At 41.8% G+C, this 19,635-nt stretch overlaps 1 protein-coding gene across 2 annotated transcripts; it reads right to left on the minus strand.

Moving 5' to 3' along the window:
- Positions 1-320: 320 nt before the first annotated feature.
- wdr81 (WD repeat domain 81) lies at positions 321-19,354 on the minus strand. 2 transcript variants are annotated; one of them, XR_013294095.1, is made up of 13 exons: positions 19,040-19,354; positions 17,803-18,195; positions 12,952-16,499; positions 12,773-12,880; positions 12,467-12,666; positions 11,666-11,847; positions 10,171-10,336; positions 9,715-9,880; positions 8,856-9,635; positions 6,438-6,583; positions 6,159-6,341; positions 701-1,083; positions 321-593 (listed from the first exon to the last, which is right to left on the minus strand). XR_013294095.1 is itself a non-coding variant. In XM_077565733.1 (12 exons), exons 2-12 carry the CDS (start codon positions 18,162-18,164, stop codon positions 757-759), a joined length of 6,168 nt encoding a protein of 2,055 aa, XP_077421859.1. In that variant the 5' UTR covers positions 18,165-18,195; positions 19,040-19,354; the 3' UTR covers positions 321-756. The 2 variants fall into 2 exon arrangements, 1 of the variants encoding a protein (XP_077421859.1); XM_077565733.1 differs by having other exon boundaries at positions 321-1,083.
- Positions 19,355-19,635: the final 281 nt, after the last annotated feature.

Below are 19,635 nucleotides of genomic sequence, written 5' to 3' on the forward strand. Positions count from 1 at the left end.
AGGGCTTTTGAGATTAGAAAAATACGATAGACAGCAGAAGCATACAAAATAACATACAAAGCCGTTTGAAGTGAAACCCAGGCCGTGTTTTAAGAGTGCATTTTCTATACAATTGACCTTATATGAATGATCGAAGCCGTTTGGTAGAAATGTTCAAGTACAAAATCTTGGCCTTGACTGAAAAGAATATATAAAAATAAAATAAAAAACGGACTAAAATCATTCAACTTTCGAATCTAAATGTTGACGTGAGGCAGCTTGCACTTTTTTTCCTCAACACGAGATGAAACAAAAATTCAAAACAAAATAAAGACTTGACCTACAAATACTGCATAGTTTAATCAGTGCATTGAAGACAGGTAAAGGGTAAGTCAAGATGTCGCCTTTTTTTTTTTGGTGTGTCGATTTCAGTGGTGGGCTACTAAAAATGTGTGACAAAAAAAAAACATGACTGAATAACACGATCATATATTATAAGAATTTGTGGGTTAAATATTATGGAGCATTTTAAATAATAGTTCCTCTGAGGTTTCATGTACTTTTACAATTGCATCCAGGCTGCATATGGCCCACGGGCCGCAAGTTGCCCACCCCTGTGGAAAAAGACGAAAGAAGAGGTCCCTGAGCAAGCCTGTTCTGAAACACAATCACAGACCAGGTCCAAAAATTGTTGAGAATTTCGAAACTGTACGAGACTTACTATACGGGAACATTTTCAACCGAGCGCCGCTTGTTCGAGTGGTTGGGGCGGGCAAATCAAGCCAGTAAGCGGATGGCGCCGTTGTCGGAGCCCAGCAGCAGCAGCCGCTTCGTGGGCAGCACGGCCAGGCTGGCCAGCGTGCCGCGGAAGTTCTCCGAGCTCAGCTTGGTGCTGCTGACGGGGCTCAGCGAGATGTCCGCCGCCGAGTACACGCCCACCTTGTTGGCCATGGTGCCCGTCACGATCTCGGAGGCGTACAAGTCCAGGGCGTGGACGGGGTCCGACTGGGACTTGTACAGGCGGAGGGGCTTGTGTTCCAGGTCTTTCCACACGGCGAGGGTGTAGTCGGTGGCCGAGCTGATGACCAAGTTGCCTTCCGCCGCCTGGAGGGTGAAACGTAGCGGTTACCTACAGAATGGCGGGTGTTTCCCCTATGCCGAATTCTAGTGGTGGACCAGCAAGGCCTAAACACTATCACAGTGGTTCTTGACTCATTCACTGCCATTGACGGCTATAGACGTCAAAAATTCATTTGAACTAGTTCTATTAGTTTAACATTTGTTTCCAATTTTGGTAACAAGAGTATGAAAACCTAGAAAAAAAATATTGAGAACAGATATAAAATGTGTGATTAATCGTGAGTTAACTATTGAAGTCATGCAATTAATTACAATAAAAAAATGTAATCGCCTGACGTGATTAAAAAAAGAAAAGATTATTAACTCATTCACTGCCATTGACGGCTATAGACGTCAAAAATTCATTTGAACTAGTTCTATTAGTTTAACAAAAAAAATCACACTTTTGTTAACAAGAGTATGAAAACCTAGAAAAAAAAATATTGAGAACAGATATAAAATGTGTGATTAATCGCGAGTTAACTATTGAAGTCATGCAATTAATTACAATTAAAAAATGTAATCGCCTGACGTGATTAAAAAAAAGAAAAGATTATTAACTCATTCACTGCCATTGACGGCTATAGACGTCAAAAATTCATTTGAACTAGTTCTATTAGTTTAACAAAAAAAATCACACTTTTGTTAACAAGAGTATGAAAACCTAGAAAAAAAAATATTGAGAACAGATATAAAATGTGTGATTAATCGCGAGTTAACTATTGAAGTCATGCAATTAATTACAATTAAAAAATGTAATCGCCTGACGTGATTAAAAAAAAGAAAAGATTATTAACTCATTCACTGCCATTGACGGCTATAGACGTCAAAAATTCATTTGAACTAGTTCTATTAGTTTAACAAAAAAAATCACACTTTTGTTAACAAGAGTATGAAAACCTAGAAAAAAAAATATTGAGAACAGATATAAAATGTGTGATTAATCGCGAGTTAACTATTGAAGTCATGCAATTAATTACAATTAAAAAATGTAATCGCCTGACGTGATTAAAAAAAAGAAAAGATTATTAACTCATTCACTGCCATTGACGGCTATAGACGTCAAAAATTCATTTGAACTAGTTCTATTAGTTTAACATTTGTTTCCAATTTTGGTAACAAGAGTATGAAAACCTAGAAAAAAAAATATTGAGAACAGATATAAAATGCGTGATTAATCGCGAGTTAACTATTGAAGTCATGCAATTAATTACAATTAAAAAATGTAATCGCCTGACGTGATTAAAAAAAAGAAAAGATTATTAACTCATTCACTGCCATTAACGGCTATAGACGTCAAAAATTCATTTGAACTAGTTCTATTAGTTTAACAAAAAAATCCCCACTTTTGTTAACAAGAGTATGAAAACCTAGAAAAAAAAATATTGAGAACAGATATAAAATGTGTGATTAATCGCGAGTTAACTATTGAAGTCATGCAATTAATTACAATAAAAAAAATTAATCGCCTGACGTGATTAAAAAAAGAAAAGATCATTAACTCATTCACTGCCATTGACGGCTATAGACGTCAAAAATTCATTTGAACTATTTCTATTAGTTTAACATTTTTTCCCCACACAAATACGCTGCCCGCCACTGCCCAATTCCCTTGAAATACAAGCTATTCTGTCTAACTACTTTTAAAAAAAAAAATGCAAGAAACTGCAAAAACCACACCACACTGACAAAAACATAAATAAACAAAAAATAATAATCATTAAGTTCTCCTGCATTTTTATTTTTTTTACAGGTTATAGGTCGCATTATTTTTTTACTTTTCAAAATTCATTATTCATCTCTTAGAAAAAGCTGCTATAATCACAGGAACCTCCTCACAATGTTGTCAATGAAATGACTCCTGGTATGTATTTTTCTCAATTGAAAGCCACGTGGGTTATCAGTATCCGAGTTTGAGACCGAATGCAAAAATACCAAATGTTCACCATCCTGTATTCAGACACCAACGAAGCGGCGTGCGTGCACGTACGTTTGCGTTACTTAACACTAAACAGTCACCGGTTGTAATCTCAAGTCCGACGGTGCCAACGGGAGCCGCTGTGCTCCTTCTAATGAGTAACCTGTGTCCATATTTGCATAAACCTGAGCCTTTAAAAGCACAGGCACAATCCTTGACCCAATCTGGGGTTAAATAAAGTTTGCTCATCCTTTTGGTCTGTTGACAGCAGATTGGCAGGGTACAACATTCGCCCACCCTCCCTGCATCCGCAAGCTGCCACCCTGTCAAAATAAAAGCTTGCACATGAGCCGTACGAACGCGTCTGACGCAATCGGATTAACTCGTTCACTGCCATTGACTGCTATAGATGTCAAAAATTCATTTGAACTATTTCTAGTAGTTTCACAACCTATATTTTTTTTTATTGTACATTTAGAACGGATATAAAATGTCTGATTAATTGTGATGTGTCATGTGATTAATTACAATTAAAAAATGTAATCGTTTGACGGCCCTAATTATTAATAATCTTTCCTTTTTTTTATATTAGGGGCATCAGGTGATTATTATTTTTTAACTCTTTGACTGCCAGACGTTTTCAGAAAAGGGATGCCGTGGGTGCCAGCCGATTTAAGCATTTTTGACTGATCTTTCAAGGTCCACAGAAAATGTTGTGTTTGGACTATGGAAACACACATACTACCAAAAAAAGATTGGACTCTCATCTTTCATCAGAAAAAAAAGTTTGTTTCTACCTTATTCCGTTTTTCAGTAATCAACAATAGAAAATGGTTAGTTTCACCTCTGTTTTGGAAAAAAAACGTCTTTTAACGTCTTTGGCACTCCTCCATAGGATTTTACTAAACGTTATTTAACGTTTTTGGCAGTCAAAGAGTTAATTGTAATTAATCGCATGACTTCACGAGTTAACTCTTAACAAATTTTATATCTGTTGTAAATGTCCAATAAAAAAAATTCTACCTTTTCGCACTCTTTGTTAACAAAAGTGGGAAAAAATTTGAAACTAATAGAAATAGTTCACATGAATTTTTGACGTCTATAGCCGTGTCAAGGGCAGTGAATGAGTTAATAATAATAATGATAATAATAAAACTATAGTGATGAACCTTCATTCTGTCATTCTCTTTCTCTGATTGCTCCCCTCTGTGGTGACATCATAAATTAGCACAATGAGGTTTTCTCGCACTAATTGAAGCACATTTTTCCATAAATTTTGGGCTGAACTCCAAATTGTTCCTGCTGGAGTTTGGAGTTCCCGTGTCTTTTTTTTTCCACATAATTATGTAAAGACCAATCCGTAACACATTTACACAAAATCACTTTCTGTACCAGGTTAGGATCCTAACCGAAGCAAAACTGTTTTGCCCAAATGCATGACAGGCGGTGTGACCCGAGGTCCTCCAGCCCACGCCTTGTTCAAACAGCTCGAGACGTATTCAGAGAATGGAGTTGCAAAAACACGCACATGCTCCAAAAAAAAAACAAAAAAAAAAACTCTAAGCTTAAGTGGCACATCTGTTTTTATCAGTATATGAAAAGGACAACATGTGATTTTGTTTGACCATTTTTCCCATATAGACTGTGTGACTTAAGTAACTTTTCATAAAGTTATTGAAAAAATGCCACAGTCGAGGCTAAGACGTCCTCGGTTCTGCCACACGTTTGGTAGAATTTTGTTGCGTTGTTATAGTGAAGGCTTAAAGAGTGCAAGTCTGAAAGTATTTACTAAATGAATAATTCATTGAAATAGCTATACGGACTGTTTTTTCATATTCATTAATGCTTCATTTGCCTTGAGTGCAATATGGATTTGTTTATTGTAGGGCTGTGCAATTAATCGAAATCCAATTACAATTTCAATTATTACACTGTACAATTACAAAATCAGCATAATCTTTAAAAAAAAAAAAAAGATTATTAAAACTATTTTTGGATTTGTTTAAGTTTATACATTTGCAACTTTTTTTTTAATTTTAAAATAACTAAAACATTTAGTTCCATCCAAAAGGAACTCACATAATTATAGTGTTTCAAAGAATTTTATTTGTCTTAATATTTTTGATTTGTTTACGTTTAAACATTTTCTTGTTTTGTACCAAAAAATTAATGATCGTTCTACTGCACAGTACACTGCAAGTTTTTGCCACCATAAATAAATACATATATATTACTGCAAATATATATTATTATAAATTCTGTTTGGTCCAAAAATAACTTACATAATTAGAGCGTTTCAATTTTTTTTTTTTTTTACTGGTCTTGTGTAAACATGTTCTTGTTTTGTACCCCAATTATTCTTTTCTATTCTTCCTACTGCACAGTAAACAAGCTGCACTCCAACTTCAAGTTTTTGCCTAAAATAAATAAATGAATAAATAAATACATTCTGTTTGGTTTAAAAGGAACTTGCATAATTATATTGTTTCTTTTTTTTTTTTTTTATTGGTCTTAATATCTTTAAATGCTTAAACATTTTTCTTGTTTTGCACCAAAAAGTAAATAGACGAAACAAGCTGCACTCCAACTTCAAGTTTTTGCCTAAAATAAATAAATAAATACATTCTGTTTGGTTTAAAAGGAACTTGCATAATTATATTGTTTCTTTTTTTTTTTTTTTTTTTTGGTCTTAATATTTTTAAATGCTTAAACATTTTTCTTGTTTTGCACCAAAAAGTAAATAAACGTTTGAATAATCGTCATTTCAATTATTGCCAAAATAATAGTGATTATTATTTTTTCCCCATAATCGAGCAGCCTTAATTCATTGCATGGTTGTTAAAAAAAATATATGGGAAGAGGGCCCTGGAGGGAAAAAAAAAAAAATCACATCGCAATATTGAGGATTTTTTTTTTTTTTTCTACTCCAACCCTGAATTTTACCAATCACAAATAGCAACAAAAAATAACCCCACTAGAAATCAATGTGACCGATAAATAATATTCAACTGCATATATTCATATTCTAACTGTAAATACACCACAAACTATGATCCTATAGCAGTTTCATATTAAAAATGAATGACAGATTATTTGACTTTTTTTTTTATGCACCCAAAAGTCAATTCTTCTACTACTATACCTTCATTTGGAGGATGTCTCCCTCGTGTGCAGGCCAGCCCCTCAGTACCAGACCCGTGCGCGCATCCAGCAGGACGATGAAGCCGGATGAGAACCCCGCCGCTACCGTGCGTCCCGTCGGGCTAACGGCCAAGTATCGGATGAGCCCGGCGCTTATGTTGTTGTACGCCAGCCGAAATTCATGCTGAGGGGATCGAATAGCAGACTTTTAGTCAAGTACTATCGGGACGTTTGTCTCAAGGGGGGGGGGGGGGGCACGTTTGTGCGGATAATTTAGTACCTGCAGTCCCGGCTTGCGGGGATCAATGAAGCGGAGGACGGAATCGGCGCTTCCAAACACGACGCTGCAGTGGGGCGCAGGCATGGTGGTGACGGCTGTAATTGGATTCTTCCCATCCACTGCTTCGTACGAGCGGATCTGTCTCCCTGGGACAAGAGAAAGATCGCATTCCCTGGCTTTTAGAAAAGAAGCGACGCACGTTCTTTTGACGCTATTCATGCCTTCGTAGCCTCATATACACTACATTAGGCACAAGTTGATGAGATGGGGGGGAAATAAAAAAAAACTAGCTCATATTCAGTTTTGAGTGACAGAGAGAGAGGTGCATATTACCGTGGTTGTTGCCTCATGTAGCTTAGTAAGCAGGGATGTGATTTGACCAAAGTGAAATTATCTGAAAATTTAGCCGGGGGTCTGGGGGCCGCTGGCACCCAGCTAGGTCCAGGGCAGTGCCCTGGTGGGGGGACAAGGCCGGAGCTCATGGGTTTTCTGTGTTTTTAAGTACTTTCAATGCACTCACATGACAAAGAAATAGACAAAACAACAGCATAAATTTTCAATGTATATTGAACTATCCCATATAAAATGGCAGTTTTAGTCAACTCAAAATCAGTCACATTCAAAAACATTGGACTGCCTTTGCTTTTAAAAACTATCACTGAGAATATCATCATATCTAACTAATGTGATTACTAAGTTAACACATAAATAATGTTGAGGGGTTCAAATTTCATGAACAAATAATTGTATCATGACCAAATGAAAAGTAACTCATATTAGAGCATACCACAAATGTCTTTGTTATAGCAGAAGATGTTATCTGTCGGAGTCATGTGCATACACAATGAACTACTACTAAAAAAAAAATTAAAAAATAAAAAATAAAAATTTGGGGGGGGAGATAAAAAAAAGCGGAATTCCGCGAATTAGCGGAAAAATCACATCCCTGAGTAAGGTTCTATAAGGTAACAAAATATTTTGAAGACTCAGCATGATGCAACATCCAGTAAATGTACCATATTTGCTGAAATAATAAAGCTGCCATGTTTACTATACCAGCATCATCGCTTCAAGTCAAATACTGTACATGGCTCAAATACATGCTTCCATTTTCCCAATTGTGCTAAATGTAATCATCTTAGTTGATCTTAACCAGGTGCTCCTGGTTTGAACCCGGTTGCTAAACAAAACAGCAGCACTTACTGAAAAGTCTGCAAAAAGTCTTTCAATACCTTAACGTTATGTGGAGATGATGGCTTTAAAGACGATGAACATTCCAGTTGAACCTGATGAAGAATCACTCGGCAACGTTGTGTTCCGGGGCAGCGAACAACCGTATTTGTTTTCACCTAGTTAGTCTCAGCATTTCTTTGCTATAGTCCATTTTATTTTAAACTCAATTTTTACCAGTTTGTGATTTTTTTTCCCCTGTGGAATCGATCCTCTGCTATTCGTTGAAAAGGGCACCCATCTATGTTTTTTTGTGCTCTTTCCTGTGTATTTTTTTGAATCATCTTTTAGCCATTTATTTTAAGAGTGATGTAAAATGAGCTTGAAATGATACATTATATAATACTATAAACTACTCGCTGTTTCTTGCCATTTGTGGCAGGGTTCTGTCCCTCTCCCAGGCAGAAAATAAAAAGGAAATTTACCGTGCATAATTTGCAAAATACAGATTACATACATTATTGGACAAACGCCTTCCACCTAAATCAATATTCTCCGGAATGCAATATTTCAGTTCTTATGGTGGAAACCAGAATTAACTCACACTACCGCAATAAAGTCATAATCAGAGTTACTATTTGTATGAAAAAATGTTTTTGTATTCCATAAATATTACAACAAGGCACTGAGCGTGCCTTCTTACGAGTAATGAGTTACATTTACTCCGCTACATTTACTTGAGCAACTTTTTGGAAAAAAAAATTACCACACAACACGTTTTACTTTTACTTGAGTAGATGTGTGAAGAAGAAATGCTACTCTTACTCGGCTACTCTACATTTAGACATTTTATATAAAATTTGCGATTAATCGTGAGTTAACTAGTGAAGTAATGCGATTAAATACAATAAAAAATGTTAATCACCTGACACCGCAAATTTTTAATAAACCTTTTTTTATATAAATAAATAAAATAGTTGTAATTTTTTTTTCCAATTTTTAATAAAAAATTACGAGCGCCAGGCAATTAGCATTTTTAATCGTAATTAATCGCATGACTTCATGAGTTAACTCACGATTGATCACAAATTTTATATCTGTTCTAATACAATAAAAAAAAAATCGAGGTTTTCATACTCTTGTTAGCAACAGTGGGAAAAATGTTAAGACCATAGAAATTTTTTTAATGAATTTTTTACGTCTATAGCCGTCAATGGCAGTGAATGAGTTAAGCATGATGTCCCTCACCTGTAAACTGGTCCCACAGGTGCACCGTGCCGTCACAGCTGACCACCTCCTGTGAAGCTTCCAGTTGTCCAACATAGAACACAGACTTCTTATGGTCCGCATACGTTAGCCTGGGCTCCACTTCCTGTGTGCCGTCGCCACGGTTATAGAGGGGCCACAGCTTCACGGTCTTATCTTTACCCCCGGAGAGGAAGTAATCCTCCCCCGCCAGCGGCGCCAAACACTTGGTGGCGCCCGAGTGACCGAGGAAGCTCTGCAGTCGTATCTGGTGAAAGTGGAAATGGGGATCTTGCTGGTTCAGGCCGATTTCGTACTGCCAGTAGGCCAGCCAGTTTCCCTGCAAGGAGCGGCCGCTACGAGCCAGCTCCTGCTTCAGGGCGCTGTCCTCCGGGGGGGGTCCCGTTAACCAGGATGATGAGAAAGGGCCTGTGCCGACAGATGGGGCGGTGATGGTGGAGGGGGCTGTGTTAATGGTGGCGCTAGGGTTGGAGCGTCTCCAAGAACTGGCCAAACTCATGCTAGAGTCTCGGGACACCTGGATTCGGTTTCCTACCAGGTGGCTCCCAAAAGTTCCCGACTCGGGGAGGGGTTCTCCGAGCGGGGTGGAACTAGTGGCAGGTGAGGGGAAGGGGCTGCAACCTGCCAGCCTGCTAAAACCAGAAGAGGAGGATGGAGGCATGTCCACCCGTGAGGCTGCGTGGCTTACGCTTTGATGGTACGAGGAGGCTAACTGCCAAACCAGCTCATGGTTGGGAACCAGTTTGCGGATCGCCATATCGCCTGGCGAACACAGCAGACACACTAATAAACGCAAACTCTACTCTTTGCAAGTCAAATGCTAGAACGAGGCGTTCCTTACCAATGAGGCAGTAAAAGGGGATGTATGAGGCATGCGCCATCTCTGCGCTAAACACCGACTGCAGTTCCTCCAGGACGGACAACTCGTAAGTCGCGGTGGACTCTTCGGGTGTGCTGACGTCCACCACCGTAACTTCCCCTACAACTCTGCGGGGCGCGCTTTCCATCTGCAGTTTGGAGGAATCGGTTGCAACTCAACACAAATGAAGAGCACTACAAAAGGAAAAAACTTTTCTAATTGTCGTGCACCGCACATCCTCACAAATACATTCCTACTCCTTCCTCTTCAAGTGCCTCCATTCCAACTTCCTGTCTCCCGTTTCTATTTTTAGCCTCGTTTTCATCTGGCTTGTGTGCTATTTGTTTCTTACAAAGCTCGCCTGGCTGCTGAAAGCCTTCTGGAAATAAACTCGACGAGACAGTCGTCAGTTGCTGTGAATTACAAATGCGCGAGTACCTGAGGCCGCAGACAGTGCAGCAGGGAGAAAACGGCAAAGAACCGGCGCAGCGTGTCAGCCATGTGCTGCTGCACCATCTCCCTCCCAATACGCAGGCAGATGAGAGCCATCAGGCTGAGTGTCTTGAGGCACACCACGGTTCGCGTCTGCCCTCCGCTGGGGAACCTGGGCACAGCAGGAAGTGCACAACCAGGGACGGGTAAACAAACTAATGCAGGAAGTAAAATAAAAACAATGCCTCGTTCCATGCGAAATCAGCCAGTGGGTTTAACCAAGCACATTTTGATTTTAAAAGGGGGAGCCAACCCAAAAACATTTTTTGACAATAATACGTTCTATGCAACCCCACTAATCTGTATTTTGCGTTAATGGAATATGAGTTAAGCAGCAAAATCCAGCAGCTTTTATCAATATCAGAAGGCGGCCATTTTGCCACTTGCAGCCGAATGAAAATGACATCACAGTTACTCAGGTAACAACCAATCACAGCTCGGCTTCAGAAAACAGGTGCGCTGTGATTGGTCGCTGAGCCCTGAGCAACTGTGATGAAGAAATGCTTAACTTATTTGCTCTCAAAAAACGTATAAATATGTTCTATTTCAAAAGTTTTAAGTGTCCCAAAGACGTGTTAATACGTTTTTTAAATTATTATTATTATTTTTAATGCAAGAGCATACAGAAGGCTTTGATGCAGCCTCTGAACTGGGGAAGAAATGGTAGTTATTACAACAACGGCCAGCAGGTGGCAGCAGAGTACAAGAGATCAACCAGGGCCATTTGCAAACAAGCTGATTTCCCCACAGTTCAAAACAAATTTGTGAATAATGATGAAACTTAGCTAAATTGTAATGCTAATTGCTGCTAAACGGAAACAGATAGAAATATACTTTTTTTCTGATGAAAGAAAATACTTTTGGTAGGTTCCATGTTTTTTATAGCAATTGAACACAATATTCTGTGGGCCTTGCTCAATCAGTCAAAGTCCAGTAAAACAGCCAGGAGCGAAGAGGGTTGCTTTAGTGAAAATGGCTGGTAGTGAATGAGTTAAGGTTGACTCACTACGTACTTGTTGATAGTGATGGCACAACACTAAATCTCAAATTTTAAGTCAATTGGAGCAGTGGTTTGGGGGCAAATGTTGACGTTTTTGGCACACCTTCCTTTGATCTATGATAGCTCAGGAACTACTGTGTCAATCTTCACAAAACAGGCATCATTTAGAAGGTGCATATACCTTAGTAACCTTTTAACCTAGTGACCCTACAAAATTTCTCATGAAATGCCATCTCTAACATGGTTTCTAAATATATAAGTTTTAGCAATGTAACATTGGCCATTGATTGGCCTAAAATTGTAGATTTAGTTTTGGCTCATCACTATAAACAAGTACACCAAGTTTGATTCAAATCAAAGTCTTCGGACTTTAATTGTTCAGATTGTGTGTGTGGTTTGGCATTGAATAACCCCGATATAGTGATTCAAAAAGTCTCTTACCCCATGCGGGGGTTGGTCAGCAGGTCGAGGAGTGGCAGTAGAACATCCCGATTGATTTTCATGAGCATGTCCATTAGCGTGGTATCAGAGAGGAAGACCACTATCTTCTGTGTAAGTGCAACAGCTCCCAGCAGGCTGGCCTCCTTACGCGTGTTAAGACGCTGCGAAGACGGCGGAGACACCTGCAGGCATTTCACAAAGATGCTTTTATATGCTACAAAGTGAGTGCTTGACTAAATCTGCTTAGTAGTGATAGATATTGTAACATTTTTAATACTTCATTTCATATATTAACCATTGTTACACATTATTAACATTTTAATTCTTTATATTAACCTTGTCGAAATGTTTTGTGTCCTGTGCAGAGCAAGTGGTGTTGATTTCGGTATAATCTGACCTTAAACTGGGACATACTATTTAGTCTAAAAAAGTTCCTTCTCAGCGTTTTGTGCGAAAACACATTTGGTCCTTGAGAACAGAATCTGTTTTGAACACCCACACCTGACTCTGTTTTCGCCATCGCTCATGGAAAATACCCAGAGAGTATGTTTTGTCTACAAATGAAAGAGAGGAGGTCTTTTAACTATAAGAAACCATTGTACATGCGGAAGAACTACATTTGACGCTCTGAATCCCACCTGTTTAAGTGATGAATTAGAGGCTGTTATCTGTCCAGAGATCTCTGACTGATTAAATCATTTTTGCAAAGGTGTATTTTTCTTACATTAAATCTATCTTCATTTTTGGAACACGCAAAGAGGACAAAATAATTTTATTCCTCTTACAGTAGTTAGGATTTACCAGGTATCCTATGTATGGCAGGTACTGATAGGTGAGCACGGGTTCGCCGTAAAGCTGAGCGATGTAAATGAGACAGTCCAGCACAGGCGCGGCAGTCTGGTCGCCCACCACGGGCCTCTTCTCATAGACGCTGCCCATGCCCACACTCTCCAGAGTGCTGTCTTCGGGTCCGGGAGTTACAAAATGATGACTGTCAGCGCCTGTGGGCAACAGTGCAAAAGGAAACTGCCTTCACTTCCACAAAAGTCAAAGATCCATTTGAACTGGACTGAGTTATGAAATGCTATCTACTGTATGTCTACGCACCAATGTAGCAATTTGTGAGTAATCTGAGCAGGTTCCTGGCCACGCATCGAGACGTCACGGTCGGTCCGAGTTTGGCTGAGAGCCACCGAATAGTTTTGCAGACTGTATCTGTGTGAAGAGATTTTCCTTTAAAACACAGTCTTGGAATGAACATCATCGTCACACGCTCGCGTTCTCACCGAGAAGGATTTTGTGCTCCTTCTCCTGTGATTCCTCTGACGGGTCCTGGTCTACCTCTTCCTCCTGCTCCCTCATAATCCCTTTCTCCGCTTCATCCAGTACCAGTCCGTTCACAAAGTCACTCTCCAGAGTGGCAACGGTAGCGGCCGAAACTTCTGTGCAGCCAGAGAACGAGAGCTCCAGCTTGGGGGTTGAAGGGTTGTCTGCCGCCACTTTGCAATCGTTAGACTCCGTCACCTCCTCTTCATCCAGCTCTGCCACCTCCTCTCCCTCACTGGCTTGTTTCAGGTCCTGACTGCTGTCAGCTGACTTAAGACTGGCTCGATCCCGCATGGAATCTCCGTCGCCTAATGAGAGTTCGCTTGCGCTGCTTTTGTCGCTAAGCTTGCCCACGCTCAAAGATTCCTGGTCCGGGTCCTTGGCAGCAGAGTTCTGGTCCGCCTGTTTTGCGCCGTCTCCCCCTGTGCCGTTAGCATAAAATTCGTTCTGAAAGTCCTCAGCCTCTGAGAGAAACACTTGGTCATTGAGACTGATGCCAGAGGAGTAGTCCACCAGCCCGGCGTCCCCAACCACACCGACGCCTCCGCTGGTCCCGCTGCCGCCGCCCATGTTCCCGCTGGCAGATCCGGATGAGGAGCGCACATCGCCAGCCTGGAAACACTCCTCCTCCTCTTCCCCCAGAGTACAAGTAGCGCTCCGCATCCCTTTGCAAGCTTCCCCGGCAGACCCGGAGGTCCCGCTTTCAAAGCCGGTGAGGACCAGCAGCACGTGTGGTAGCAGGTTGGACAAGAAGGCCTGCAGGCCGAGCCTCGCAATCAGTTGCAGGACGAAACAGTCGGTGTAGAGATAGAAGCGTCCCCGCAGGCAGTGAGGGTTCTCGAAGACATTGACCAGTGGCTTCAAAAGGTACTTGTTTGCATTTCTGGGACCCAGGACTCTCGAGATGGGTTCAAATAGGTACCAAGCAGCATAGACGGCGGTGGACTCTTCGAGCATGAGGGCCAGGATGAAGGGCAAGAGAATCTCAAGGCCCTCGGCTGTGATGTTGCCTCGCAGAAGCGTTTCTAATTGTTGCCACAAATGGAAGACTACGTCCCTCCCTTGAAGGCTACACACAGTCTCCATTTTGGCGTGGTAGGAGAAGATAAAGCGATGGAGTGCTGCAAAGTAGGACGGGAAAAGAAACGGGGTAATGAATGTGTTCAGTAACTGGGAGGGGTTTGGAGGGGGGAGGCCATCACAGATGGGATCATAGTTGAAAAGAAGCGGGCGTCGACACTGATGCGCTTCTCCGAGTGCTGCTCCAGAGTGCTTTTCTATTAGCAGCAGTTTCTCCAGAGCGTGATGCAAAGACAGCGGCACCTCCCGGAGGCCAAGGGAGCACATTTTCAAAACGGCGTGGAAACGTTGTCTGAGGGGAGCGCCCAGTTTCAAGCCTCTGACTTTCGACCAGTAAAATATCTCAGCAATGAGGACACCGAGGGCCTGCATGTCTCTTTCGTAGAGCATCGTGAGAGACAGCGGAGTTTGGATCGTCCCGAGCTCGCATTCAGAGGCTCCTTCCGGACGCAAGACTTCAGCGTGCAGACTCTTGACCAAGAAATTATTCAACTTCTCCAGCTCTTCTAAAGGTTGCAGCGAGTTGAAGCCCTCAGGGAGAAGGATCTTGACGTCCTCTGCATTGGTGGTGGTCACGCTTCCCTCCGCGTGCTTTTTGTTCACCGGCCCACCTCTTTGAAGCATAGCACTGCGTAAACCTGGGCCTAAAGCGCTCGTGAAATCGCCGGAGAATGAAGTCGGGGAGTGGGATATAATAAGTGGTGCGTCCCCGATCTTACCCCCCGTTGTGCTGATACTTGGCAGTGGGACAGAGCAAGCGGCGGAGTTAGAGGAGGCTGCGGACATTAAAGAGTCCAGGGCTTCAGTACCTTGTTCTAGCTCTTCGTCCCGGTCTACCATGGTCCAGCCGCTGGATTCGCACCCTGTGGTCTCCGGCACCATTCCATCCACAGAGTCAGCCGCCATGTCAATTTGTGGGATGTGTAGAGAAGGCACGTCGAGGGCGGCGAGGCCGGCGAGTGGAGGTTCTGCCGGGGCATACTGGGAAGCCGATAAGCGAGGCGGGTGGGGCTGGTCGAACAACTGGACAACACCAAAGGTGGTCAGATGGGTGTGGTTGTCCACGAGGTGCAAGCAAACATTCTTGGCTTTGACCGCGTCTTTGCCCGACAGCTTGAAGCCAAAATTGAGGTCTATCCAGTGGTGCAGGTTCTGAGACACCTCCCTGCTCTCCAGGAGGCGTCGATGGACCTCAATAAACTCCTCGCAGGACTTGCACCAGGAAGGCACCTCCAGGTCCGGCATGTCAGGGTGTATTGAGCGGAAAATAGAGGGGTCTGTGTAGAACTCGGGAATGCACTCGTCAGGGGTCCAGCTCTGCATGCGCTCCATACTGGAGGGGTATTCGTTCGGCTCCCACTGGGACCTCACGTGGCTGCACAGCACCCATTTGGGTGTCTGTCGGGCTTTGTAGACATAGTACGTAATGTCTGAGAGCACGTCAGATACGTGATGAGGTACGTGGAGGTGGTCCGGCTGTGCGGCTCCAGTGGCGCTGACCGATCCACATAAGTCTCCCCCAACACCAACTCCCCCTATACCGCTGCCCACTGCAGCCGCTAAAGCCTCTTTGGTCATTTCATAGGTGAAGTCCAGCTGCTTATCGCCCTTGTTGAGTCTGAACTTGGATCTTCGGAGGTCTCGGAATTTTCCAAATGGCACCGTGAAATCCACCACCCACGGCAGCACCGGGTGGTAATTTGGGTCTCCCTTTCGCCGCCCCGCTAACCTGTTGAGTTCCATCAAGTAGCAAAAGTTGCTTACGCGCCCATGCACCCAGTCCAGAACTAAAGTTTTGAGCTCGTCAAAGCAGTCCTTGCAAAGCATTTTGTCCTCCTGGCTTGAACACACGTCGACTTTTGGTGGAGCACTTTTGGGCACCGGCCTAGCAGAACCATCACCACTTGGAGTCTCCAGTTCCTCATAATGGGCAAGGTTGATCTTAAGACGGCTGCAGAGTTGCTCATCCACCGCTACGTCCAGCAGGGACAGATCCCCGCAGGACAGACCTGCAGCATGGCAGGCCTGCATGGCTGTCAGCAACTGGTAGAGAATGAACAACACTTTGGCGTGACTATTGGCGAGCTTGGCTGGGCTGAAGGACACGATGTCGTGAAGTGAATACTGCGTGTAAGGTAGAACCACGTAGAGCATCTCCGCTGTCTCCAGCAGACATTCCGCCGGTAGGACATTGGGACACAAGCGGTCCGATTTCAGCTTGGAGGAAGCGGAGATGGTCGACGGCAAGGAGTTCTCCTTCTCTTTGGCCGGCGAGAGAGAGGGCGAGACTTTTTCACATGAGATGAACGCAGAATTGAAGAGCTTTTGAAGGGCGTGGCGAACCGCGTCCACGGCTGCAACGTGCATCTGCTCGCTGGCTCCGGCGTACGGCTGCACAAGTCTGGAGTGAGCTTCACGCCACAGATTCCTGGGAGGGAAACAATGATTCTCATAATAACACATTTATGTCTAACATAGAAAACACAAAAAGTTATTTAGAGTTTCTGATGACATATTTTGATCAAACCCACAAACCACCCCAATATATCCAACAAAATGTCGGCCTTTGCAAAGATAATGCTCCATTTAGTTACTGTATCTAACTATCAGAGGGGTATTAATGTATTAATGTTTTTGAGCACATTTCATCAGACATGAGTTGTACAGACTACTATTCAACTTTACTATTCCACAATGATGTTCAGAACTTGACGTCTGCTAATTTCTAATGATGTGTTTTGGGCTTGAGGATGAAGCCGAGTCAACGTGCTGAATAAAAAAATGTGTCCGTCACCTTATTTGATTGATCGTGTTGCGGTAATCGTCCCTCCTTAGACGCAAACACATAACGACATCTGACATGCTATTAAATTTATTATTAGTACATTAGGAAAAAAGACTACACAAATTTCTAATAATAAAACTGTTGTTTTTTTTTTAAATAAAACTATAAATCACATTTTAAAAAGTACAAAAAATGACAGAAATATAACAAATGTAACTAATAAAAACTATACACAAGTCACAGTCCTGCTTTTTTTTTTTTACTTAAACGAAAAAGAACTACATGAGAAGTTACATTAACTCATTCACTGCCATTGACGGCTAAAGACGTCAAAAATTCATTTGAACTATTTCTATTAGTTTTTTGCTAACAAGAGTATGAAAACCTGAAAAAAAATGATTGTACATTTAGAACAGATATAAAAGTTGTGATTAATCGTGAGTTAACTAGTGAAGTCATGCGATTCATTCTGAAAAAAAATAATTGCCTGACGCCCCTAATTTTTAATAATCTTTTGTTCTTTTTTTAAAAGTTGTTTTTATTTATTATCTTTTTCTTTTTTTTTTTAAAGAAAAGATTAGTAAAATTAGGGGAGTTAAGCAATTAAATTTTTTAATCATAATTAATCGCATGACTTCACTAGTTAATTCACGATTAATCACAAATTTTATATCTGTTCTAAATGTACGATAAAAAAAAATATAGGTTTTCATACTCTTGTTAACAAAAGTGGGAAAAAAATGTTAAACTAATAGAAATAGTTCAAATGTTTTTTTTTTTACGTATATAGCAGTCAGTGGCAGTGAATGAGTTAATAGACAGTTGGAGTGTTGTGCAATTGCACAACACTCCAACTGAGAAGTAGCGCTTCCTGGTTATCATACCCCCCCCCCCCCAAAAAAAAAACACAAACAATACTTTTATGTGCTTCGTGTGCATTCAGTACCTGACATTATGCAGCGACACATGCTGCATGGTGCTAACGTAGGACTCCTTTGTTGACGAGTCATTTAGTTGAAGACACGGGTCTCTGACCAGCCTGTAGCTCAGCTTGCTTTTCCTCAAACCCTGCACGCACACTCGCGTCCAGCCATGCGGCAGCTTCGCCTGGGAACACTGAAGGCATGTGTGGATTTCCCCTTCGCTGATACTTTCCAGGCGGACGAAACGGACAAGCTTCCTCTCCCGGAGAGCGGCCAGCCACCGAACAGGCACCAGAGCCACAAGCTCCTGGCGACGCGGTGCGGCGCCCAGATGACGCCGGTCGATCCCCAGGTCTTTTTCGACAGCGCAAACCAGCCAATCCATTGTGACGTGCTCAGAGCTGCAAAATGTCCGGCTACATTCACATGTAGACAGAAGAAGATGGGCACATTTAATCGCTTCTCACACATGTCCTGAGAAGGTAAGGGGGGGAAAAAAAAAAAACATGATCGCCTAGAGAGAAAAAAAGGAGGTGGTCGCAATATTACAAGAGTCATACTAAGGTAGCCACATGACACTACGGGTGAGCTCACATGACAATGTGCCATAAACGTACACTCAAACTAAACTATTATTTTCTGTTACTTTAAAATGCAAAGTAATACTCTATTGAAAGGTTTTCATGACCCTTCTACCAACTATTTTATTTTGGCAGCAATCTTCGGTGGTATTATATTATTCATTATCAGATTGACGGTTTGTTTTATGAAGTTAAATTGTTGGACATTTTAAATATTAATTTATCAGTGATCATGTTCAAATTCATTTTGTTAAAAACTTTGATTATATTAATTGTTTTGTAGCAAGAGAAATAAAGCAAATCCCAGACCAGCAAAAGTATTCTATACAAAAAGGGAACTTCCTAAAATCGGAAGCTGAATTTTTTGACCACAAATTAGACGTTTTATTTCTTAAACGGCTAAATGAACAAGTTAGACTGTAAAGTCCTGGTTCCCTCCTCTTACTTTTAACTGCACAATCCAAAGAAATCTTGACTACATAGTAACGCAGTCAACAAACAGGCTCATCACTTTCACGTTCATTGGATTTACACAAGCTAGAAGCAACCTTGAGCTAGGAACGAGCTAACACCAACGTGCAATTCGTGCAATCCAGACACTCGATGTGGGCATTAATGTAACACGCATTTAAGGTACAACTAGTTACCCCCCAAAATAACAAATTCATGTTTAGCTCACCTGGGAGAACTTTGGAGCCCTTAACGACTTTGCCGAACGCGCCAGCTAGCGTCAAGCTACCAGCGCCGACTCGTCTCAAATCCCGACATTGTGAGTCTGTTGACTACCTAAAGTGAGACCAGGCACTAACGGCGATGGGTATCCGCTCCAACTGCTGTGGTAAGGGGATCCGTGTCAGCGACCAGACGGCGACCAACTGGTCAGCTTTCCTGCTAGACGCGAGTCGGGAGCCATGTTTGGAGAAGCGCGATGTCACGTGACACAACACTAGGCTCGGGTCATGTGACTCACGTGACCCGTAAAAAGCGGCACATTTTCCCTCGCATATTTTTAATTTTGCCTCGTTCAAGAAAAAAAAACTAAACTCTGCTTCTTGTGGTGCTGTTTGCAGTGTTTATAGTGAAAGTGTAAAACTAAAATAATAAACACAAATGGTGGTCGGTCGTGCGTCCATCTTGTAGAGTTTTGTTTTCACTCAGAAATTCTAATTAAACTCTCCCTATAAAATTTACCTAGTAATTCTGAGTGAATATGTTTTAAAAAAATACATAAATGTACAACATTAAATAACGTGAGACTGCATTATTTGGTTATTG

This window comes from Vanacampus margaritifer, chromosome 5 (assembly GCF_051991255.1).
Source record: "Vanacampus margaritifer isolate UIUO_Vmar chromosome 5, RoL_Vmar_1.0, whole genome shotgun sequence".
Lineage (NCBI taxonomy): Eukaryota > Metazoa > Chordata > Actinopteri > Syngnathiformes > Syngnathidae > Vanacampus > Vanacampus margaritifer.

Excerpts from the sequence above, each read along its gene's own strand:
- wdr81 (XM_077565733.1), bottom strand. The coding sequence starts at position 18,164 with ATGGATTGGCTGGTTTGCGCTGTCGAAAAAGACCTGGGGATCGACCGG. Across the intron at positions 12,881-12,951 it reads GGAGCACAAAATCCTTCTCG|ATACAGTCTGCAAAACTATT; the intron begins GTGAGAACGCGA and ends CTCTTCACACAG. Across the intron at positions 10,337-11,665 it reads CTGACCAACCCCCGCATGGG|GTTCCCCAGCGGAGGGCAGA; the intron begins GTAAGAGACTTT and ends TGCTGTGCCCAG.